Source organism: Chroicocephalus ridibundus, chromosome 4 (genome assembly GCF_963924245.1).
Source record: "Chroicocephalus ridibundus chromosome 4, bChrRid1.1, whole genome shotgun sequence".
Taxonomy (NCBI): Eukaryota; Metazoa; Chordata; class Aves; order Charadriiformes; family Laridae; genus Chroicocephalus; species Chroicocephalus ridibundus.
The window spans coordinates 21,162,974-21,187,781 of NC_086287.1; the positions used below are offsets into that span (position 1 = coordinate 21,162,974).

The 24,808-nt window shown below is 40.1% G+C and overlaps 1 protein-coding gene across 2 annotated transcripts; it reads right to left on the reverse strand.

Moving 5' to 3' along the window:
* Positions 1 to 323: 323 nt before the first annotated feature.
* On the reverse strand, positions 324 to 24,080 carry CHKA (choline kinase alpha). 2 transcript variants are annotated; one of them, XM_063331353.1, is made up of 12 exons: positions 23,617 to 24,080; positions 19,505 to 19,616; positions 12,403 to 12,456; positions 7,861 to 7,974; positions 7,104 to 7,237; positions 6,711 to 6,815; positions 6,293 to 6,351; positions 4,582 to 4,669; positions 3,552 to 3,660; positions 2,978 to 3,084; positions 2,559 to 2,640; positions 324 to 1,716 (listed from the first exon to the last, which is right to left on the reverse strand). In XM_063331353.1, the coding sequence occupies exons 1-12, from the start codon at positions 23,952 to 23,954 to the stop codon at positions 1,657 to 1,659; spliced, it is 1,362 nt and encodes a 453-aa protein (XP_063187423.1). In that variant the 5' UTR covers positions 23,955 to 24,080; the 3' UTR covers positions 324 to 1,656. The 2 variants fall into 2 exon arrangements, with proteins under 2 accessions (XP_063187423.1, XP_063187424.1); XM_063331354.1 differs by lacking the exon at positions 12,403 to 12,456.
* Positions 24,081 to 24,808: the final 728 nt, after the last annotated feature.

A 24,808-nucleotide genomic window follows, 5' to 3' on the forward strand; every position in this document is an offset into this window, starting at 1 on the left:
CAGGACAGATACAGTAAAGTGTTTAAACCTAAACCTTTTCCCACCTCTAAAACTTTGTAACTCATCTTCTGTCTACTTGCCACCACTTGCTTTAACTGCCTTTCTTCCCCACACTTTCTAACAGTATTCAGTTACACAACAAATGCTAAAGATGCATTTAAATAGAAGGTATATCCTGTAGCATTGAACCTGAAGTTTAAATTAGTCTGCCTTGAAGATCAGAAAGTATGTCCAGCACAGATTAAGGACACAAACAGCATCTATTTTATCCTGCAGATATAACGAAGACTTAAGAACTATGATGTTTTTAAGTGCTTTATATTTATTATAAAGTATTAATAATTAAGTGTATGGAAAATGATTCTCTATACTAGAGAATAAAATGACAGCTTTTACAAGTTATGCTATACAGTACATGAAAGGCTGCACATTTTTTCAGCTGCTTGAAACAGTATTTGCTATACAAGTGAAAAAGGGTAGACAGAAGTTTATTATTTATAATACAGTGTGTTAGAAAGCACAAACAAATAACATTCAAAATAAACAAGTTCTCAAAAATCTAAAGAAATCTTTAGATGACATGTACACAGATTATACTCAAGTTTCAATATACATGTTATTGTTCCCCACGAGACGCTCCACTTTACTGGATTGCTGGAACATGATGAAAACTGAAGGTGCAAGAAAAGCACCTCCCAAGCCACATAAGCATTGGATGGGCAGAACAGCAATTTCCTGAAGTGTTCTCCGCAGTCTTTGGCTCTACTATTTCTTACAGCCATATACTGTGGCAACACAAGAAGAGAGATGGGATCCAATTACAAGTTATTGTCAATGCCAATCCAGTTATCTGGGGAGTTGCTAGAGCAATTCAAGGCACTCTTCCCAGTGCTGCCAGCCCACAGAACCCCCTGTGCAGGACACAGCATTTTGAGAGAACCAGGCTGGGCTAAAGCATGTTCTTGAAGGACATGGAATGAACAGTTCAAGACAAACTCCTTCAGAATGGCCAGTTCAAAGTCCATTCATACTTCACAGGCACACCAGCTTAGAGAAACATTCATGTATATGTAGGTAACACTTTAAAGCATAGCGCTTCAATGTGTTTAGTTGCTTTACGGTTAAAGTGGTGTAATTTATCAGCAGCTTTGAAGATAGTGTTCATGGGGCATGTTGAACCTACTCTCACAGTAAGATTTTAAGCCTACTTCACAGTTTAACAGTTGTCTCTGCTTTTCTTTCTCATTAAGAGGCAGTGTCTACAATGCATCATCTTTTACAACTGTTCCGCTTACAACATAAGCCATAATGCCAACACACCCCTAGAAAACATACTCACAGTAACACTGTTTGCTCTGATGCGTGTGGTATTGACACCTAATTGTAAGCTTCTTCCATAATATAAAATACCTTATAGAGCAAAAAGATTTAAAGATATTGCACTGTTGTATTTTACTTTTGCCTCCCAATCTCATTCCAAGTATTTATGAAACTGTAAACAAGTCATTTTTATACAGTCTTCTGTACTGTACACCAGTGTTCCAAGGAACTGGAATTCAGTGACACCTTCGTTAGAGATACAGTAGCCTAAGCACAGTGTAAATTCTGTCCAGCTGCCCTCTTCGTACAGTAACCAACAGGCCACTCCTCCCACATTCACACCTTCAGCTTCCTCTTCTGATCAAAGTATGCATCAAATCTGGATAACGCATATTCCTGGAGAAATAAGGGACATTCAGTACTCAATGCAGTAAACACAGCTGAGTTCACTTATTTGGGATGGGGAAGCATAATGAAGGTATTAACTGTGTTACCTTCCTAATCCATCATCTCAATGCATTAATTAGCTCTATTTGGGAAGGATAATCTCTCCAGAGGTGTTCTTGCCTCTCAGATTTCCTCCAACCTTATCTCAACTCTAACACTATTAGCTGCTGCCAGCACGTCAGGAAAAAAAAAAAAACAGGAACTAAAAAAGTCAGGATTTCACTAAAAAGGATAGCTTCTGCAGCACTTCCTGCAGGATATTCAGTGCATCTGAAAGTTATATCACTTTACAGTACAGTAAGCATGAATCAAGAGTTAGACTGATCCATTTCTCAAGTACAAGCAGCTCCCTGGCATTGATATTGTTGCACACGGAATATCAACATGTTGTTAACACATGCACTTTGACTACTCAATTTCCAAATTTACACTTAACTGCATGCTAGCTCCCCTCTCGCACAGGATCTCTTATTGCAGAAGAATCACTTCACTGCAAGGCATCATATTCCACTGCAAGCTATATATACATTTCTATATTCCACTGCACATCGGGCTATAGTATCTCTATGTAACAATGGGGTGAATTTCTGAAGTTTTTGGGATTTTAGATGTTCTTTATGTTCTTAAGAAAATAGTACAAAATAGTAACAAATTGATTTTAAAAAGTTTTCCTCCACCTAGAAGATATTAGTTGCTGTGAGAGGCCATTTCATTTACTTTCTGATAATGCATCACAGGTTACTTGAGAGTATACATTTTTAATTACCCGAAACCATGACTAAATAACTTACCAGGTAACCAAACTCAATGGATGAGATCTTTGCTTGTATAATAGACCACAGACCCCAGAAGAAGTGTGATGCAAGGGCAAACCTGAAATTACAAAGCTATGTTTATTGAAATACCCAGCTAAGTCACAACACCTTATTTCAATATCCTGTTAGAATAGTATTCCCTAGTTTGGGGGTGTCCACGCCTTTTCTTTAACTATGACTCTTTAAAAATAATTCCATTAGCTTCCCCACAGAGTAGTATTTTGTTTACTCCACTAATAAATACTGTATACCACACATCTGAAGGTTACAACGAACAGATTTTTCTTCACCACATATAAATATCTTAGAAAGTCTCTTGGCTGAAGTTTCTCCAGCTAGTGAGGTATACAAGTATAGGTGGAAGTTTCAAGATACAGTTGTGAAAGACAAGTTACCTGTTAACTTCTATCAACATTTCTTCTTCTAGTTTGGACTTCTCTTCATTGCTCAGATTTTCAAAGCCATCATGGAATGCAGACAAGTAACTGGAGATGAAATGGAGCTGGAAGGCAAGTAAACAGAGTTACAACTCTTCATCTCAAGACGTATTTGCTTCTTTCAGAACTAGACAGGACTTTTAATAAGTTGTCATTTTTTTTCAAACACCAACAGTGCTGGAGTTAGCTTTAAGATTAATGGTGGTTTTACTAATTGCTTGGAAGTTTGGTTTAAGAAAAGCCATAATATTAGGACAACACATGACATTTCACTACTGACAACTAATTTCACAGCTGCAATCAACAACTATTGGACTTTGTGGTGGACAGCTACATAGCACATAGTAAATCCTGAATACCTATTATGAAGTTTCTATGATTTTTAAAGCAAAGGTAGTCAGGATTACAGGAAATGGAAGTCATCGACAAAAGGTCTTGGGACAATACAAGTCCAAAACAGAATTTGAAAATAGAGTTAAGATTTGAAGATTGTGAACACTGGCATTTTATTAATTATGTCTTATGTGCCTACCTGTTGCTTCTTTGTAGGATATTTAAGAACACTGGCTTTGAAGAATGGGTACTTCTCATACGTGTAATCATACATCCATTCACAGAAGTGATTTCCAATGTCAAATCCTCTGAAAGAGAGATAAAGGGTGAATACCTCAGTATTTGCATACTAGCAATCTGTTTTTGCTCAAGCAAGCCTAAAATCAAGTTTAAAAGCACAAGGCTACTTAGAACTTACTACTGCAGTTTTGCTAAATGAGGTAGAGAATTGATGACTAGAGTACAGCTTTTTTTGCAAGTTATTAAAACCAGCTAGTAAAGATGGGCAGTTAAGAATGCCAGCTACAAGAAAATACTAGACTTTGCTACAAAGTTTTATACATATGAAGACAGTTAAGATACTTGAGTATGCACTACTTCTCAGCATGAAGTCAGACGTATCTCTAATCTTAGCATTACTGTAGGCAAAGAGGTCATACTCCAAGTATTTAACATATCCCACTTTCACATTATCAGAATTCAAGGTTCCATGATGTCTGAGCTATGCTAAATGTTTGATGATCCTCATCCTTAAACAAGGGTACTAGATAACTGAGGTAAGGACAGAAAGCATTTTGTGTAACCATGTAGCAAAAAAACCCCTAAGATTACTCTCTCCTACAGAGATGAGAAAGATGTTTGAAATGCCTGAAGATAAAAAAAACAGTAAGAGCAAACGTGCCCTACATATGTATGTACACACAATCAACCATTTTCCTTATTACCCACTAGAAAGCAATTTTGACACACAAGCAAGACGCCATTTGTGCTTAAACAAGCCCTCTAGTCTGGACAACCAAGGAGCTCAAAACCTTCACTCTGGTGTATGCCTATACTCAGTATCATCAGGACCAGAGCTGTTTTGACTAGTTGTATTTGCTGTCCACCACTAATAAAGCAGAACACAATTCACTGGAACAGACACATAATCAGCAGTGCAGCACTTGCTCTCACTGTAGCATGTAGAAAGCAATACATCCTTCTGATGAATAGAAAATATAGTGATTTACCGGTAATTATAGCTGCTGTATTCAAAGTCAATGAGCATCAGCTTTTGGTTTTCCAAATTCTCTCTGCCTTCCAGAAGCAAGACATTACCTGAAATTTTTAAGATAATACAGCATATTTAATAAAGTCCCCAGAAAATTACAAAAAGCAATACTCTTAAGAAACATTGTTCAGATAATCCCAGTTATCGCTTACATCTGCACAGAAGAATGACAGGAATAGCCAAACTGTACTGGCTGTGTATCAGCTCATTGAATGTTGAGACATATACTATAAAACCTTGTAAAACTGAAAGCACGAAAGTTTTCTTCTGTACAGGCAGAGGTAGATCTATTCTCCCAAGGGTCCTGGCTTCTCCTGTGTTTAGCTTGCAGCTAACTTGGGTGACACTGTCAGCCTTAGCAGTCCTTGCTGAATTCTTTCTTTCCACAGCTTGAGATCTAAATTCTGCAACATCTCTCATACCTGTGTAGCACTATCATTGATCACACAACACGGGGGACAGGAATTGCCTTTCAGCAGCCTGAAAGCCAGACTGATCACTTTGCTGTTCTAATATGTGGCACAACCAGTACCTATAGAAAAGCTCAGCCTAACAGGGAAATTGCTTTATCTGTCTTTCAATTTACTTTGTCAGCATAATTAATCTGAAAAAACATCAAGTCTGCCTCTGTCAAGTGCCATCTAGTAAATAAATTTATAGTCATTTCAACTTCCGCAATAGTTTGTCCCCTCTCCACTAGTACATCTGTTCTCTATGCCATATCCTTGCACCAACAGAAGCAGCACAGTATTTCACACCCCCCACCTCTGCCTTGGAAATTTAGGTTCCAAAGCTTGCCCCAGCCCTATCATGCTCAGATTCCTCCAGTGTCACACCTTGCCACACCAGCAGCGAGAACTCAAACCCCACCACCACTGAACTACCTCTTCAGACCTCAGATCAGTGGCTTTTTCCCCTCATGCTGCCTACCCTAATGCACCTATCCTCCAGGACAATCCTCTTCCAGGTCGATTCTTCAGCCTTAGCTAAGAAGGCCAGGACTCCTGAGAACACAACAGCCCTGCAGACAATCCTAGTATAGCATCCTTCCAGTTCAGCCCAGCTTACCCACTGCACAGGTGACAGGCAGCACAAACACCGCACACCTTCAGCCCTGCCTCCTTTTCATCTCTTTAGAGAACTAGCTCAGAAAAATTCTTATTCCCTCCGTGACTCCCAGAGAGAGAACACTAAAAAAAGGCAGATAAGGTTCTCCTAATGTTTCTTACCAGTACAAACTGAGAACTGCCGAGTCAAACTACCCTAGTCTATTTTCACCATTCACTGTACTTTTTCAGTATCTTTCTTTTAAAAGCACTAAAGTATACCCTACCCTATTCTGATATTGCAGAAAACTAAAAAAGGTATGTCTTAACAGAAAACACCCAAGGCTCCCATTACCAACCGATCTGTACTAACAGAGCACGTATACATGCTTGGCTTAATTCAGTTATGATACTAGATGTTCTCTTAATTAGCCTGAAGGGTTGCTGAAGCCAATGCACTTCACTTTCCAACTGTTGCACACCAGGAGTGCACAGGCTGCTGTTTCAAGTCAGCTGCCAGGGCAGTACCTCGAGAACGTGACAACCTCTCAGAAAGCAAACAAATGACCAGAAGAGTCTTAATACCGCATCACTGAACAAGGTCACGAAGTATTAGCAGTTTACCTTCTTGACAGTCATTGTGACAAAATACAACTGGTGATGAAGTAGCTTCAAGCATAGCTCTAGAAAACAACAATATAAGATCTTATAAGAAACAAATCACGAAGTTCAGTTCCACTTCCAAGTAAAGAGTGAATTTTGTTGTAAGAATTTGAAGCGCTATTCATTTATAGCAAGACCCTATTTTCTCAATTAGAAGCCCAAGATCAGGACAACAAGTTAGACTTCACTGATCAGCAACTGATCGTATTAATTTGTAGTCACATGAGACTCTGGTTGGTTACAGAACCAAAAAACCAATCCCCAATTTGTAAAGTAAAATGAATATAGGGTATTATAGTATATAATGTGTTTGAACAACTATTAACTTCACACTGAAGCTGTGCAAATATGAAGACAGTGGTAGACAAAATAAGCCTACCTTAGATTTTTCATTTCCTGGGGCAGATTGTAACTGAGGAGTTTGTTCAGCTTCCTTGTTCTGGATTCTCTGGTAAATTTAATCCTCAGCACTTGATTTAGGTATCTATTAAAAATAGAGACAATAGTACAGCATTTGTGACAATAGTTTATTAGACTTCCCATACCAAGATACCATTTAAAACTAAAATCAAGAAAGTCTAAAAAAAAAAAAAAGAGTTACTAGAGAAAGTGTCACTATTCTTCAAGGTAATTGAAGTTCTTCAAGTAACAATGAAATAGTTTCCGGGTATAGTGAGAGCTTGTGCTCTCAGGCATTCAGGAAGAATGAAATGCTCATCAAAATTACAACAGGTCACGTTTTTTCCATACTTCGAAGTACTGCATAACTTACTTTTCCATTGTTCCAAAAAGCCACTTAGGTTCTTTATTAAATGGCATTTTCATGCCATGAAATCTAGCCATCTTCTCAGCTATTTCAGCAGATATGTCAGGTAAACTTAGTTCTTCAGTACTTAGTTTCCTGCTCTGTAATAAAATATAGTATTCTTAAAATACAATTAATGAATCAATTACAAAAGTGTGATTAATTACAGACACTAGCATTAGCTTCTACATACTATACTATAAAATACTTAGCATAGTACTTAAGCAATACACTTTTTTCCTCCCAAACGAACTTACGAAATTGCTGTCTGGAAATCTGAGTTAGCCGGCCTAGCTTACTTACGACTTAGCCAATTCTCTCCTAGATCAAGACCTGGGGAACATCACATCTCACACTAAGAATATCTTCAAAGCAGATTGGGTATAAATATTTAAGAACATCAAAAGCATCTGCTCTTGTTGCTGTTAAAGGAAAGTGTTACTCCATAGTTTCCAATGCTATGTTTGGTATCTAACAGGCTTTTTATCTTCATTTATTAGTCTCTGCTACAGCTGAAGAGTTTTTAGATCTCTCTCCCTGGCAAGAGCTATAATTGGGCTCTCCAACACCCACTATAACTGTATCAAATTACAGCTAGCAATTACTACATGTTGCCAAGTATTCTATTCCCACATCTCTGCTTTTCCGGGCAGTCCAGAGACCTTCTTGTCATGATCAATTAAAACAGCTACCAGCCCACTAAATAACCATGAAGAGGACTTACGGGAATGAATTCCTCCAGTCTCCCTTGTGGAAAGATTCCATACAGCTTTGGGCCAAGAGCTCTCTCTGCAAGAATGGCAAACATAACGCTTTCCAAAACCATGGCTTCTGCCCCCTACAAAAAAAAATATAAATTAAAGCATTAGTTGGTGCTTGCAGAGAAATGAACTTAGGTGTGCACAACAGCAAAACTGCTACAAAATGAGGAATTTTAGGGCCAGCTTTAAAAAGACGACTCAACATTTTACTAACCAAAGTTTGACTAATAACAACTTGTAGTTAGCATGGGAGCAATACAAATATTTTGCTTTCAAGTTTAAAGCTAGGGAGGAAAATTTGTATTACTTAACAGGTACTGTTGGTGGGCCAGGCCAAAGGAAAACTGCAAAAACCAAAACACCCTCTCCTTCCTAACCTGTGGGAACTCTCTAAATTCATTTCCTGAAGGAGTTTATCCTACTGAAGCACAGGAACTATAAATATTATCCTTGGCTATTTTAACACACTTTGGAACACTGCCTCACAAAAGGACATTTTAACTATGCAAGTGAATGAAGCGAACAACTGAACTAACCAGTTTTTCATTAAGAATGACTTAGGATTTATTTCCATTAAGCACGTTTTAGGTCTTCCCTCTTTTTTTTTTTTTCTTAAAGAGAAAGAGTAATTTAAACTCCTGCTAAGGAACATGTGTGTGTGAATAAATGTTTTTCCTTTTCTGTCCCCAAACATACCTCAATTTTCAATAACTTTTTTTTCAGTGTTTTCCTTATATCAATAAACTCAGTCCATAACAATCACAAGCAGACAGCTTTTTATTATGAATGTTTAAAAATAGAAATATGAAATAAGTCTCAAAAATACAGTTAAAACCACTAAAATATAGCTTTCTTGTTGCTTAAGATTTGCAGTAACTAAACACAGAAGTCACAGTGTAAATCACTACTTCTAGCAATTATGTCAACCAGAATCCAGGTTTACTCAAATCCTAGAGGTCTACTAAGCCTCTGCCTACTTTTGAGCAACTCATCTCAAAGTCTGACCCATGGCACTTAAAAGCATAAGAAGTAAGAGCACAAAATTAAGAAAGTGCTCAGATATTTTGGACTATAAAGCCTTTTGCATTACTGTAATCACTGCAGTCTCAAACACTAAATAACTCTTTCTATCCAAATTCCATTTTTGAGTACACTCCAGGCAGTTCTGTTGATCAATTATTTTTACTACTGGCCCACACCTTATTATTCTGACACCTTCTCAAGAAATTCTAGCATTTCATATTGAAGTACAGGAAAGACTCACGTACCTATGTTCTCAAGCATTAACTTCAATAAAAAGTGAAAGAGGCATCAAGAATGTAAATTGAGATTTTACGATGATTTGTATATGAATGTATTACATCTGTGTCCTCCATGGTTTTTCATCTCAACTCCTCAAAGCAGAACTAATGCACCAAAAATATGTACTTTTGATCATTTCGCATGCCCCCACCGCCACGAATCTGAACTTTTCAGTTCAGTTCTGAAGCCTAATGCCAAGAACCAAAAAGCAAATTAGATACAGGTTACTAAATGTCTGCTCCATTACTGGCCGATATTGAATTTGCCTGTGCATGGTACAACACCAGGGTGTTTTCCAAGCCTGATTATAGCAATACTGTGGCTGTTCCCATTAAGATGTCAGTTCCTTGTTTTCACATCTTAATGAAAAATCAACTCATGATACTTGGATAACAGTAAGTGCCAAAGAAAAGAAACAATATCCTACACATAACCAAAATTACTCAGTTCTTGATCTCAGATAATATCCTATTAATGTGATCCACTTTCCACAGAACAGGAGGAAAAATCTGAGTTTTTTTCCTGGTTTCACCCTCTTAAGATTCCTTGAGCTCACCTAGCTTGGTAGCTTTATCTCAAGAAATTTTAACAATTTAGGATCCATCAACGAAAGCAAGCTCCAGTTTACAATCATAGCTTTTTTCTATAGTCCTTCACTTACAGACAAAAACCTGGTTATGTTTTATTAGCAGAGCTTAAAGGGGCCATGTTTTTCCACATACCAAGTGCCTGTTCTTCATTAAGATGTCCCTTAATGCATCAGAAGCAACAACCAGAAATAGTGAAGTTTCCAATTACTCAACAGTGCACTTCTGGTTTACTTCTGCCACATCTGCCTAGCCCTAGTCCTTTAAGACACGTTAAAGAATTTAGAACCTTCAGCTACGCGATTGTGAGTTAGTAAACTTCTGTGCCAGCAGCGTTAACAAAGATGGCTGCATCTCTCTATGAAAGATCTACTTCAAGATTAAAAAGCACAGGCAATTATCTAAAAGCAGCAGTATAAGAATATTCAAGTTTGAATGCTCTGGGGCCTGACTCTTAAAAGACAAAAAGGTTTAGAGCACCAAAAGAACTTCCTCTACTGTAACAGAATGGTCACTTGAGGACAAGTCCAATGACAGCTCTGGAATAACACCATCTATGTGTCTCAGGCACAAAAGCTTGGCTGCTTCTTCATAATACCTGACGGGCCTTTTACCAAGTCCCCACACTACTGTCAAGTACAAGTGTGTAAATAAACTAAGTAAAGGACATTAGAAAATTCTACAGGATACTTCATATGGACACTGAGCAGATCTAGGTATCTAACTCTTCAGTTAAGTGTTCACCTGATCACTTTTATAAAGGACCAAGCATTATAAATAAGTAAATTATGTATCTCAATGCCTTCAAACAGTGTGCAATATACTTACACTACCAAGACAACAATCTGTTGGTTTAAGCTCTGAAGCTCTCAATTTTAGTCAAGTTTCAACCAGGCATAACCACTAGCACTTGTATTTAAAACAAGGTTCTGGAGAAGATTTGACCACTCATTTTTAAACAAATACTTAGAGCTCAATGTTGCATTTAAAACCTAAGAATTACAAACACTCTTTACAAGACTTTTCCAGTACACAACTCCCATTCAGGCAAGGAAAGATGAAAAGCCTTTCTATACTTCAGTTTCTACACTTTCTATACTTCAACAAAAAGCTCACTAAAAACAGATGAAATAGTAATTCTGAGGAAAATTACCTCTAACTATAGCAAAATCAAGATAAAACATACATAATTGCTGTTAAAAGACCTTATGAGCTGCCAGAAGACAATTCCATCTCTAGTCACAGCTGTCGAACACCAGACAACTACAATGCTAGTGATCCTGAACATTTTGGTATTACCCAGAGGTTTTTCTTCTCTCCAAAGGATGGACATTAACCCCTCTGATCAAACTTACCTACAATTTTTACTTAGATTCAAGAAAATTAACAAATCCATCCTGACAGGAATTCCTGAGAAGACTGATCCAACAGTGAAGTTTTGACACTATGAGATGAACAGCAGAAAACAATAACCTACCAGCATAGAATTACTATTTTCAGGCAGCAAAGACAGTTCTGAAGTTCAAAGCTTTGCTTCCTGTACTGCAAAACTATGAGCTGCTGGCATCAGGGTGGGGCTTGTTTGGATTTTTGTTTTCTCTTATAACTTTAGGAACTTTTTTTTTTTACTGGATTGGGGCAGGGGTGAAATCAAGCCACCTCCATTTTTCATCTTTGAAGAAAACTGAAGAATCAAACCAGTACATTTTTCATTTCAGTCTTGGTTCAACTGATTGAAGTTGTTCCAGTAAACTTAACTGAAAGTTCAACAAAACTTCAAAAGCAGTCATTCAACAAAAATTTTAAAACCAGTCTCAACTCACTAGAAAAGAAATAAATGCTTGAACTGTTTCAGATGACATTCCCACAGGGCAGAAAATAAAAGGGGAGAAAAGCAGCACTTACCAAATGGGTAAGATGTACTTCTCCCTAATCACTGACGAAACCATTACAGAGCTGAAAAACGATTGCACATAACAAGCAAAGCACCTGGCTAACAGGCTGCAATGTTATCCCTTACTGAAAAAATACTGCCAGAGTAAAAATCTAAATTACCAAATCCTGTTCAGATGACTTTACAAAAAATTACGCTTAGCTAAACATTATGCTGCATAAGCAGAAATGGTTCCAAATGCAAGAACTTTAAAGTTTGCAGAACACAGATGATCCAAGCTCAATGCTAATCAGAAACACTTCATATTCAAGAGGAAGTTCTCTCCAGCTCTACATACTTTCCTCAGAAGAGTTCATCAATGTATTATAAAATAGGGATTTGGTAAAGCAGAGTACTGATCTTCCTCTACTAAAGAAAGAAGAGCCTAGTATTAGAAATAGCAGTACTGATACCAATGTTAGAAATGGTAAGAAACCATTTAGGGCAGAATTGGGACGGTGTTTCTGTTCATGTGGAGTGCTTACATCTTTCCAAACTATGCAGACACTCCCATTATATTACTTCTATGAGCAGAAAGATTTCTTTTCTTCATTACTGTTTACAGTTTTTAGAAACACAGCCCAGACACCACATGGAATAACTACTGATTTAGAACAAGCAGGATTGCCACAATTCTCTGTCATCTATAAAATTCTGTGGAATAAGCAAATTTAATTACTCACTTGCAAGTCATTTTCCTTCTGAGACTGTACAGACTCTCCTTTATTACAGGACCTCTATGAATGAGAAAAGGCAAACACAATGAGAAGATGAAATTTAAGATGATTAACCTGCAACCACCAGAACAAAGGGAGTAGAAGTGCCAGCTACAATTAACTAGGTGTCTCACTGTCTTGATCTGTGACAGCTACCGCACTAGTATCCATCTGACCTCTGACCACCACACTATTTCAACAATTCCAAAATCTTTCAAAAGGATGTGCCACTGAGACCAAGCTACTCCTGTAAATAGCCTGAGAGCTGATTTTCAGGTATGTTTTTATTGTTTCCTAGTATTTCAAAACAAGATTTCAACGTATCATAAGGTTAGATGAACATTTGTAATTAACAGAAAATTAAGTCCCTCTGCATGACATCTGGGATGATATTCTTCTTGCAGCTAAAGCTCTTAAGAGATGCATTACATAAATTACATAAAAGCCTTAGAAGGAGTATTAGAAGAGGTATGTTACAAAGCTTGCAAACCACTTGCTTTTTTCTACTGCCTTATTTTCCAGATTTTTTGTGACTAGAATTTCCTTATTTACAGTATGCTGTCTAGGCTACATGTAAAATGTACCACTGGCCGTGCAGATCCAAGATTTTTCTTCAAATAACTGGCCATGTAAGCTAAAGATATCTCGGTAAGAACTGCAGCATACTAGCAAATCTTTAACGAATTCCATGCATAAGGTATTGTGCTAGGATTGTTAACAGTCATTATAAAGCAGTTCCAAAGTATCAAACCATACCCTCAGCAACTGAACCCTCAATGGCACATGCTTTTAACAGAGCTGCACGTTTAAAATTCAGAATGTAATAAAAACCTTGTCCTTTAAAGGGCTTGAAGGTAAGGAGAAGAGAAAGCAAATATTTGCTTAGAATTAGCGACAGTTTGTGGCTGCTATTTATGTTGCAACTCCACCGTTGACTGTTTAAACCAGACTAGCTTTAGAGGCCCATAAAGGTAGCCTGCATCTCCACCTTCTCAACAAAAACATTTCATTTATAGAACCATGTGCATACCTTTCTGTTCCAAAGCTCTAACATGTCCAAAACAAGGGTGGAAATATGAACTTAATGGAATACAGTTAAGCAACACCAGCTGCCTTAAGTACAATACAACAAACTAATGATTTACACAAACTATGCAGTTACAGTATTTCAGAAGCTACAGAAGTACAGTTAACATGAATCGATGGTCTTTCAGCAAGTACTTCCCATTCCACTAGGATAAGTTTAAAACCAGACAATATGAAAACTACTATTAGTTTATATTCCTTTCAAGGAAATTAATAAAGTCAAAACATATTCACTAAAGCTAAATGCATAACTACTCAATAGTATTAAAGTCATTTACAGAGGGCTTCTCTGAACAAGCATGTCCTACATCAATACCACTCTTGCATCTTACAGATTTTTCTTGAACAGTCAGAAAGTTACTCACCATCCAGGAGTCTTTCCTGATTAATGGTGCTCTCAGAATGGTTCAGTTCATCAGAAGGTAAGCAGATTAGGCTTTTCCCTAGAACCTGAACTGGCATCCACTTTCCAGAAGTCATACTGTATAAAGAGCTAGCCAGTTCTAAAAGTCCACCTCAAATTAGCGTTGGAGATAGCCTAATGGCATCTACTGTGCCATTAGAATGAGACAATTAGGGATATGTACTGCAGAGTCATCAGAAAAGGAGACTTCTGCATCATCCCTTCCTCTTTTCTGTTCCCTCAGCATGGAGCATTAGCGTCCAAAGGAGAATGAATACAAAGTAATTTGTAAGTAACTTGCAAAGATGAATGGGAGCTTGGAGAGGATCAGTCTTCACAAGTGGCCATGTACTCAGCCTAGAATTAGGAAAGTCTCCAGCACATGTGGTCAAATACAATGAAGTAAGCAGGATGCAATTTTATGTAACAGGCTTTTAACAGTTTAACAGATGTTAAAGTGGTAGGATTTGATTGTTTTCTGACTGCACAATCACCTATGAGAACAGTGGTTCAAACTGAAACATCTCCTACCATGAGGTAATTTGATCTACACATTTAGCTCATGTGTTGCTGGCCAAGCCAACCAAAACTTCAGTTTCTCCATAAACTCTAATAGCTCACTCTAATTTATGGCCAATTCTGGGAGCTATTTACTTCCAACAGCAACGAGAAGATTTTAATTACCCAAATAAGAGAATGACTGAATAATTCCTGGAGGTTTTTAATCACTCTCTCTATATGGAAACATTAACTAGAAACGGACATGTGTTCTACATTTTTAAGATTTAATAGTTCAGTACTTACTTTATTGTGGGAAGGTTTACTCTCAAAGCAGATTAAGAAATCTCACTACAATTTCACTAAGGGAGGACAGCTATACGTACAGAGACAACAGCAGTTGTTACAGAGTCTACTTTGTGATCATGTAAATTAATTTTAAGACAGGGACCTTCAGGTATAAGAAAGTCCTAGAATGGGAGACACTCCACATTATCTGATCTGTGATTAGAAGGTGACCAGACAGTGTTTATACATCTGGCAGTTTGACATAGAAAATTAAGCTCTTCATTTTCTCCCTAATGTTCCAAATGTATTTGTCTTGTAGCTGGCAGATGAGATCCGTATCAAAAATCCCAAATGATGGTTGGCAGTGAATTCTGTATAGAGAAGGAACTTGCAACTATTTTTTCTCCCCAAGTAACTCTTAGCTCTGCCCAAAAATTTAAATCTTACATTATAATCCCATTTTTCTGAGTTTACTCAGCTTTAGTAATTTCATATTTATATTATACTTTGCTTTAGACAAATCTCTAGGAATTCAAATACTAAGGAATTACAACATTACAAGGAACTGCCTGAAAGGTTAGAGGCTACCTATGCAGGGGAAACTTTTCTTAATTCTAGAAATTGTTAGAAGACATCGATTTGAACTTTGGGGTATAGGAACACAAACAGTTTTAGATTCATCAATAACTGTTCCTCCTTCTATTAATCCGCTGTTGATCACTGATCCCTGCCAGACCTGAAGGAACTGATATTAATTTGCTGAAGTCCTGAAGTCTAGCATGAAGAAGAATTCCCAGTTCAAGCCCTACAAAAGCCACAAAGACATCTCTAATCCTCTTCATGTCAAGTTACCATTCTCTTATGAGGGAGCAGAGGAAAGGAAGGGGCAGTACTCTGATATTTTGTTATTTCTGTAAACATTCAGATGCACAGACAGTAGCTGGTGCTACTTAAGCCTTATTTTTTTTAAACAATGAAATCCAGTACTAAAGAAAATGAAAGCTGTAGAGAATGCTCCAACTTCAGAGATCTCATACTATACCGTGAATCGTGTCTGTCACCTGGAAACCAGAGTGCTCTAGGCACGATCGCATGGGCAAGCCTGCAGCAGAGAACACATGCATATACAACTAAAGTGGTACATTACCCCCAGAATACCCTTAACTCCACCCAACACAAATATATCCCCGTAAGAGGTGCTTGGTTTCTTTCAAGCCGTCTGCCAGTGCCAGGGATTTGTAGTTACTCCATGCTACAAACAGACATGGACACCAACAACCACAGAAGACGTTGATAATTACAGTTACACAGCAGTCTGCATTTTATTTAGTTACAAAAAATAAAAGGCAGCAAGGCAGGTATGGAAAAAGATTTACCACAGAACTGTGGCAACCATTTTACTTATTTTGCGTCTGCTCACATAGAAATTGAGAGACTGAAGAGGAACATTAGGTATACCGGTTTGGTTTTCCTCATTTATATACAAGATTTTGTTTTGGCTGTTGCAAAGTAACAGAGCCCCAGTGATCAGAGTTCAAGGTTCTTTTGACATGTGTAAAAGAAAGGGAATCAATCCCCAAGTTACGTTTTGATAGGTGAACTTCAGAAAATTCACCTTAATTTGAGCTTCTTTTTTTTTGTTGATGCTAGCTTATGTTGAAATCATATCAGCATTTCTAAAATTTGGGAAATTTTGGTTGTTCTGAATTTAAGTAGAAACACTACAGTGCCCTGCATATGAAATCCAATCTTAAAGTTTGAACATTAAATGGCATACTGTTGGAGAACCTTTTGTTTCAGTAGTTTTAACACTGATATAGCCAACAGTTAACGACATTTTGTCATGAGGAAGTTTTATTTTCAATGCTCCCCTTTAAATTTAGCAACTAAGCTGGAGCAAGAATAAGTGAAGCAGAGTAAGACATTTCCCTTTTTTCAATGTAGAACATATCTGCATTGTGCCTCAAACATTTGAGTTTTAATGTGGTTAGTACTTTAACCTGTCACAAGCACAAATACTTGTCTTTTAAAAAAAAAAGTTCTGCTCAAGGATACACTCGAGAGAAGTCCTTGATTTTTAAACATCCATGCCAGTGCGACCATTCATAATAATGGCCGAGCCAGTTTGGTTGAGTCTCCCCCCAGCTCCCCCCAAAACAGTCATGCACACAAAAAATTGGCTTAAATGTATCAACTATGACAGAGGAAGGCACAATGCCTTCCCTGTGTGGCAGCTTTAGCCAACTGGCATGGTTTATATTGGATGAGTTTCATGTACTGACATTTGTGTCTTCCAAGATTCATAATAAGCAAACTGGGGCTATTTTCAAACTGCAAAAAAGGCTCCTTTAAAAGGTGGCTGAAAGAATTACGGTGCCAGTATCATTCATTTTCAAGTTAGTATCAGGTATCTATTTTTCATTTCTATTCAAAATTTTAAGTTAAACTTCTCTTCTGTACGTACAACAATTTGGTGCAGATTGCTATAGGTCTATAGTATTTACAGTAAAGGAACAAGAAGAGCTGATATTACCCCTGTTTTGTGTTCCAATTTCAACAGAAAGTAAAATGGACAAGAGTTAAAACATGCTACAAAAGGCTCAAGCAAACAAGTGGTAACTACTAATACCCAGTGGCAGTTACAATTAAGTCATCAAGAATTAAGTTGTGATTTTAGCAAAAGGTCTCAAAACTCAACTTACTTAAACAGCGTCCCTTAATTTCTATAGGGCTCTAAACTTAAGCAACATTACTAAAAAATATCAAATTTCTCCCTCTTAACAGGCTTGTCATAAGGATCTGCTTATGCCACCCAGAAATTCATAAGAATCCTAAGTGAGGTTTTCAAAATACCCCAATAAAACAGTTTGCTTATATTTTATCTTGCATTTAAGGTAGAGGGGCTGGAAGAGACAAATGTTTGTCGACAAAAATTGTGAACCTCAATGCAATCTGAAAGTTTTACCTTGGGACTTTCTCTGCTTACTTAACCTTTAGTGAACTGCACCAACAAGAGCAGTCAATTTCACTGCCACTACGGAAATAAAGGAAGTTAGACATCTCAAAAGATCCTTCAACACCAAGAGTAGAAAGGTTAGAAAGTTATGAACACACTTTCAATTTTCAAACCAAATTAGTTCTGATTTTAGAGCCCAAAATTTTATTTTGATTTATTCAGTGGATAGGGGCACAGAAAAGGCAAGTTAAAAAAACCCTGAGGGAAGAGGAGGGCAACAAAATTCTAGAGTCTACTTTTCCTTTGAAATATAAGGGAAAGGCCACATTTTTCACAGCTCTTAGGCAACAGAAGTTCTACCACTACAGAAGTTTTACAGCCCATGTTCCTACTCAAGCCTTCTACATATTAAGTCAGCATTACATTAAAGCCATTAGTAATTCTGAAAAAGATTCTTAGCATCAACCCTAGGAGTCATTTCAAAAACAAAGTTTCTCACCACCATTTTTTTCACGTTGTTTTTGGTTTCTGTTAAACTAAAGGAAAGACTATTTAAGCTTGAATTAATGAACTTCTACACACTTTTCTTGTTCAACAGATTAACCTTCCCAACACACGTACAGTGGTATAGCCAAGGCTTTTGTGCTATTTCAAACCACTGGAATCTTTTACATATTTCTGGTAGTTTCCTACCATGGGAAAGTTAACACCTCACATAGTATAATAAAAGAACACTTTAAGCCAGTTAAGTGACAGTATCCAGTAAGATTTAATAATAAGTTTAGTCAAGGCAGCAGAAGCAGGAAGAATGGGCTGAAATTTCAGGAACAGTCAATCTCCTGCAGATATTGGATAAGTTATTCAAAGCAAGTGACTGAGTACTGGAAAATATCAAATTAATGGATAATAAAACCAGACCCTGTAAGTCAAATAGAAACAACTGCCAACATCCAAATGTAATTTTACGAAGCTGCAATTTTTCATACGGTTAAACACTTATGATTATTTATTTACAATATAATCAAGTGTCTAGCAGAGATGGGTAAGAGAATATTTGCTGTGTAGTCCTACCGTAACTGCTTGTAAACTTTGGAAGAGATCACCTTTACAAAATACTCTCGATTTTAAACCTTACAATTTGAAAAAGATTTGCCAACCACTTCTCTTAAGGTTTGACAAATTTCAATGCTATTTACATTTTACTAACCAAATAAAAGAAAAGTAACATTAGAAGAGTTCGACAAACATCTGGTTAAGCTTCTATGCCAGCTACAAGGCACATCACACATTTAGGAAAGCATGTTTTGGAATGAGATGGCTGTGCTTCATTTTTATTCTAACACTCTAGATCAAATTTTCCAGCAATACAATTACCCATGAGATCTCTAATAAAATGCTTGAGCACTGTACAAGTTTGACAAAACCTTCAACTTTTATCTCCAAAACTCGTGTTACCAAGATTAAGTGGTTTAGTCTCTTGCAATCTTGCCAGTTATGCCAAAGTCCTACATACTGTACAGAAGCAAACTTTAATAACTTCTGAAACACCACAGTCCAAACTTAACACCGTAAACAAAACATTACTGATCAAACAGACAGCAAGTGAGCCTTCAGCTGATATGCGCCAGTCAGGATCTGTATAGAAAGCAGTGTAAGTTCTAGACAATAACAATAAAGAAAACTGCTTTAAGCTAGCAATCTACCCAAATACCACTAGAACACATTCCCAAAAGGATAAAGCAGCACACACTTGCAGTGTGTCACAAATGAAGATCTCCAAACATATTACAATTAAACTACAGAAACCCTCCCACTCCCAAATCACTCTACGTACTCACCATCTGCAGGATTGCACCATATAAGCGCAGGAGAACTTTCCGTGGTTCATCTGCAACTGTCTCAACGGTCTCAGGTAGTGAGCACTGAAACAGCATGTTGCTGAGGCCACCTCTATCAAGAGAAAGGTAAGTTTAACTTCGGATGTGCATACATGTTTTGCTTTCTACATATTAGAGGTGCACTAATCATCCTTGCATGCACTAATCAACTGACCCACTCCGTTCACGAGTGACAATTTTCCAACAGTACCAACAGCTCCTAACATGTAAGGCTTCAGTAAAAAGATTGGCAGCTTCATGTTTCTTAATGTATAGTTCACCATCAAGATCTGTTTATTCAAGCTACAGCTCAGGCTACAAACAAATTGATGTAAAACACACAAGGCAACTAAGACAAAATATAGGCTTCTGTTAATTATTTTCAGGACTTCTAGAAAGTGATGCTGGACTCTTGTCTGATACACTTGGTTGCACAAACAAGCAGGAAGACAGCAGAATAAGCTTAAGCAGTGAGTATAAAACCCTAAGTTTGAATAAAGAGTCAGTATCACTGGGATGGCAGCTACAAAAATTAGCTACAAAGATTTAACGTGAATACCTGTGCTACAGCATCACTGATCAAAGTTGTACTTATGCTATCATTCTTTGAGACTCATTTTCAATTTTGAAATTTGTCTTAAAGAACTGCTTTAATTCTAAAGTAGGGAGTCCTGTGCTTCAATCATTCAGGGGTTATACCAGCATGCTGGCTTTTCCTATAATGACTGTTTTACAACAGTGTTCTTACAAGAAAAAGTGACAGCATTTGTTTTCTGCAGGTTTATCAGGGTAGACAGATACTAGATTAGAGAAGCTAAGTTTCTTGATTCCTAGTAGCCCACTAAGAACACCAGTCTACTCAACCCACATTGTCTTTCTGCATCTTCTTCATTATCAATACGTTCATTAATAAGCTTTCAAATTTCCCTCCTGCAAAAGATTTTCCTCTACTGTAAGGGGGAAAAGTACTGAAACTTCTGGTTTACTTGCAAAACAGCAATGTAAGTCAGCTCTACTGAAAAAACTTGTCTGTCTCACCATTAAAGAACGAACTTTAAAGAACAGATACAATCCAAATATAGTAGCTAGTGGTAAAGGGATGAAGTAGCACAGATTTTAAACGTAAGTAGTTTTTACTTGTAGCATGCTACTTAACTTACTGCAGTAACTCTAGAATTTAAATAGCTGTACCTCTGTCATGTTATGATTTCCTTCACAAAGTAATGCAGTTCTTCATAACACACAAAACGTAAGTATTTAATATTACTTTGCAGTGAGCTTTGATTCCAGGCATACATGGCAGATCCAAAATGTGGTGGCTAAAACGCAGTTTAGTCCTAACCTGATACTCCACTCAATGCTTTCTCAAGTAGTTTTCTGGGTTCTCTTACAATACAGTGGAGAAGTAGTAAAGACTTTCTGGAGAAAAAGGCTACCAAGAAGTAGACAATCTGCATGTATTTACTGGGAGATGACACAGAGAAAAAGGGCTGGCCTACATATCCAAAGGCAACAATTGAGAAGGAAAAAAGCGACCTCAAGAAACAGGGTAAAACAGCAGCTGCACAATATGCTCAAGAAAGAAGACAGATGAGAACCAGCTGGCTTGGCAAGCATCCAAAAAAAGGATGTTTAGAGACAAGAGATATGAAGTAACTTTGAACCATAAAAGTGAACAGGTAGGAAAAACAGACAGATGGAAAGGATATCAAACAAAGAGCAAAGCCAGCTTATTCAGACACAATCAGAACATTGGTTACCTATACCAACTACATTTCTGTCTTCATCTAAACTGTGCTAGACAGGTTTTTTTGAAAAACATTTGCCACCTTTTCTAAGCCCCTGTAGACTTTGGTGAAAATATCAATACTTACATAGAACTAAACACACTGAAACCCACTTTACAAAAAGATCCTGGACTAGAGCTCAAAATCCTATAGAAACAGCTGTTGCACATGCTCAGCCTGCATACACTGCATGAAAGCCCAGAACCTCTTCTTTTTATATCTCTCCAGCCAAGCAGCAGTGTCTTACTGAGGCTGAACTCCATTAAACAGAAGGTTCACTGTGACTTTATGCACTTAGGACTTCAGAAGTTACCTCTAATCAAGGAAATCCATACGAGAGTCTAATAAAAGGTATTGTTCTCCTGAAAGGTCAGTAGACTCAGCAGCTTGTCCAAAGGTCAACAGGGCATCTCTCACCCTTATACAGATAAAGCTCCCAGTTAGTCTATTGCTAGAAATTACTTAAAGGTAAGCCCTTCCAAAAAGGTCACCTATTTTCAGAGCTTCACAGAGCTTTCCCCAAATCACAGCCACAGCAGTTAAGTGTGCTTACATACTTGCATTCTGATTAGATTCGAATCTGTTTCTTTCCTCTCAACAATAAGGACCATATTCCTTCATCCTAAAATGTCAAGTATCTAACAGCTGTTCATGAAACATGATTTGCACTAATGCACTCAAAATGACAATACTGACAGTGGAGAATACACACTGAGCGCTTGACTTTTGTGAAACCAGAATCAAACCAATATGACGACAAGTACTCCACAGACAAAAATGGTGAAGATACTTTTGCCAAAATAAATGCAACTGCTAATTAGCATGTTTTTACACACCCTAAAATTTCAGCCCATCCTCTCTTCCTCCCAATCCGGAAACCATCAAGCCATTTTGAAGTGGTGTCTCAGAGGGGAAGTTAAAACCAAAGGCTTTAGAAAATAAGTACCAAAGTCAGCAGTATACACTAATAAGGATGAAAACAAAATTAAGCACCAGATTACAGACATATAATATTATCAGACTAGTCTACTGTCTAGGAACAGTATCAGTCTTTTAAAAATTCTCTCCCTTTATAAACTTACGATGATCATGTCAAGTGAGGAGAACTGATCTAAAAATACAAATACTATCTGCACTGGCTTTCAATAAGTTGCTCGTTTTAATAAGGCTTTAAAAATACATTTAGAAATGAGCATGATGGGTTTTGATTATGCTTTTATACATCAGAGCTTTGCCAAGAGAGTTTATGCTCTCTTAAGTAACTGAGGGGTAGGTTTGCATGTATTTTGTGTGTGAACAGAAGTAGAAACATTAGGAAAGCAAACTCAGGACTCAAGGGGATAAACTGACAACTATATCCTTTGTGTGCGACTTTGCATTTGATCAGGTAGAATGATCAAACACTAGACAAACAGTCTGTAAAAATGAAATTCTGAAATAACACCGGTTTAACTAGCATCCAGGGCTGATACAAAACCCAGACTATTTAAGTCCACAAAGGTGGCAAGGATCTCCAACACATTACATACAGCTTCTAGAACATGCCCAATTTACATCTTTCTGCTGCCAAAAAAATCAGTCTCCTGCAAGCTGCCAGCATGCTGAGTCACAAGTACTTGTTACTATATATGATGAAAGATGATTCACATCATGGATGCACCGCATTCACCTGCTAACCTCGGAATTTCAGCACCCACGCCAAAAAAGGCACTTTTTTTTAATCTCAGGAGGGGGGCTCCACACTCGGTGCAGCGGTTCCTACCGGCTCCATCACCGTCACCGCCCCGGCCCCTCCCCCGGCTCAGTGCTGAGGCGCTGCAGCGCCAACACAGACACACCTCCCCCCCGCCCCGGCACCGCCACCCTCCCCCGGGCGGGGGGGGGCCTGACGCAACGAACCCAGGCCCTTCCGCACCCCCCAGCCCACCCCCCCGCGCCCCAGCGGTGGGTCCGGCCGGCCTCGCCCCGCCGCCAGCCGCGGCCCGCCCCACGCCGGTGTGCGGAAGGGGGCCGGGGCAGGGGCGGGGGGGGAAGATGCCCGCCCCGCCACAGAGCGAGTGCGGAGGCGGATGCGCAGTCGGTCCCCACCGCCTACTGACCTCCTAAATGCAGATTTATGAAGGATTTTAATTTTTTTTAATAGAAAAAAGGGAAGGAAAAGAGCGAGACCCTCATCCGCCGCACCCCCTGCGCCAGGAAGGGGCTCGGACTCGCAGCGACCAACCGGCCCCGGCCCCGCCCCCTCCCCGCAGGGACCAGCCGCCCCCCGCCCTCCTCAGCGCTGACCTGATGGGGCTGATGCGCAGCTGCTCCTCCCGCAACCCCCGCCAGGCCCCGGGCAGGAACTCCTTGCACCACAGATACGCCTTGCGCCGCGTCCGGGGGTCGAGCGGCGGCTCCTCCTCAGGCGGCGGTAGCAGCAGCGCGGAAGGCGGGGTCGCGGCGCCCCCGCCTCTGCCCGTCGCGACGGGGTCTTTCCCCTCGGGGTCGGCGTGAGCCAGCGGCGAGGGGGGCTGCCCGGACGCGGGAAGGACGACACCGCCCCCGCCGGAGACGGGGCTGCAGCCGAGGAGGAGCCCGAGCGGGGAAGGGTCGGTCTCGCCGTTACAGAACTTGGTCTTCATAGCGTGAGGCGGGCGGGGGGCGGCAGCCGTTCGGACGAAGAGCAGGCGGGACAGCTCGCGCTCTCTCGCTTCGCGTGCACCCCTCCGCCCCGAGCGCCAGCGGCGAGTGAGCCGCGCGCTCGCTCCCGGCCCCGCCTTTTATAGGCCGCGTGGCACGCGGGCCCGCTGGCCTCACGCCTGTTCCCTCCATCCCGATTGGCTGCCGGCGTTCGGCCCCGCCTGGCGCGGGCGTGGGAGGGGTGGGGGGGCAGTTGCGGGCGAGCGCGGGGGGCGCGCGCGCCTCCTGCCAGCGCCCGGAGCGCCCGGTGATTGGTGGGCGAGGGAGCGCGAGGCGCTCGCTCGCGGCCTCGACGCTGTGCGCGAGGGGCGGGCAGGCAGCGCGCTGATTGGCCGTTCCCCCGGTGACCGGCGCGCGCGGCTCGGTGCGGGGGGGCGCAGCGCAAGGTGACACCCCCCTTGCCCTCCCCCCCCCGGCCCTCAGCTCCTCACAACGGCGCGGCCGTCGGGCCCGGCCTCCTGCCGCCCGGCCCGTTAGATCCCCTCGGGCCCCGCTTCCCCTTCCCGCCGGGCGCAGCCCTGCCCCCGCCGCCTCCGGGAGCCCCGCTGCCGCTGAGGCCTGGCCCCCCCCACACACACGCCGCCGCTCCCCGGCCCGGCGGCCGCCGCTCAAGCCTGAGGAGGATTTAACGGGGGAGGTTCGGCCACAGCGGGGGCTCGACCGCGGAGGGGGGGAGGAGGAGCTGAGGTGGAGGTGAGCACCGAGGACTGAGGGAGGGAGCTGGCCGGGCCGGGGCCTGGGTCACCTCACGGCGTGCTGTGCGGGGGAGCTGGCTTCCTCGCCCCTTTGGTTATGG

What these genes read in the sequence shown, in the direction of transcription:
- CHKA (XM_063331353.1), bottom strand. Translation starts at nt 23,954, where the DNA reads ATGAAGACCAAGTTCTGTAACGGCGAGACCGACCCTTCCCCGCTCGGG. An exon ending in CTGCGCATCAGCCCCATCAG is followed by an intron (nt 19,617 to 23,616) that starts GTCAGCGCTGAG and finishes TTCTCTTGATAG; the next exon opens with AGGTGGCCTCAGCAACATGC. An exon ending in GACTGGAGGAATTCATTCCC is followed by an intron (nt 7,238 to 7,860) that starts GTAAGTCCTCTT and finishes ATTTTATTACAG; the next exon opens with AGCAGGAAACTAAGTACTGA.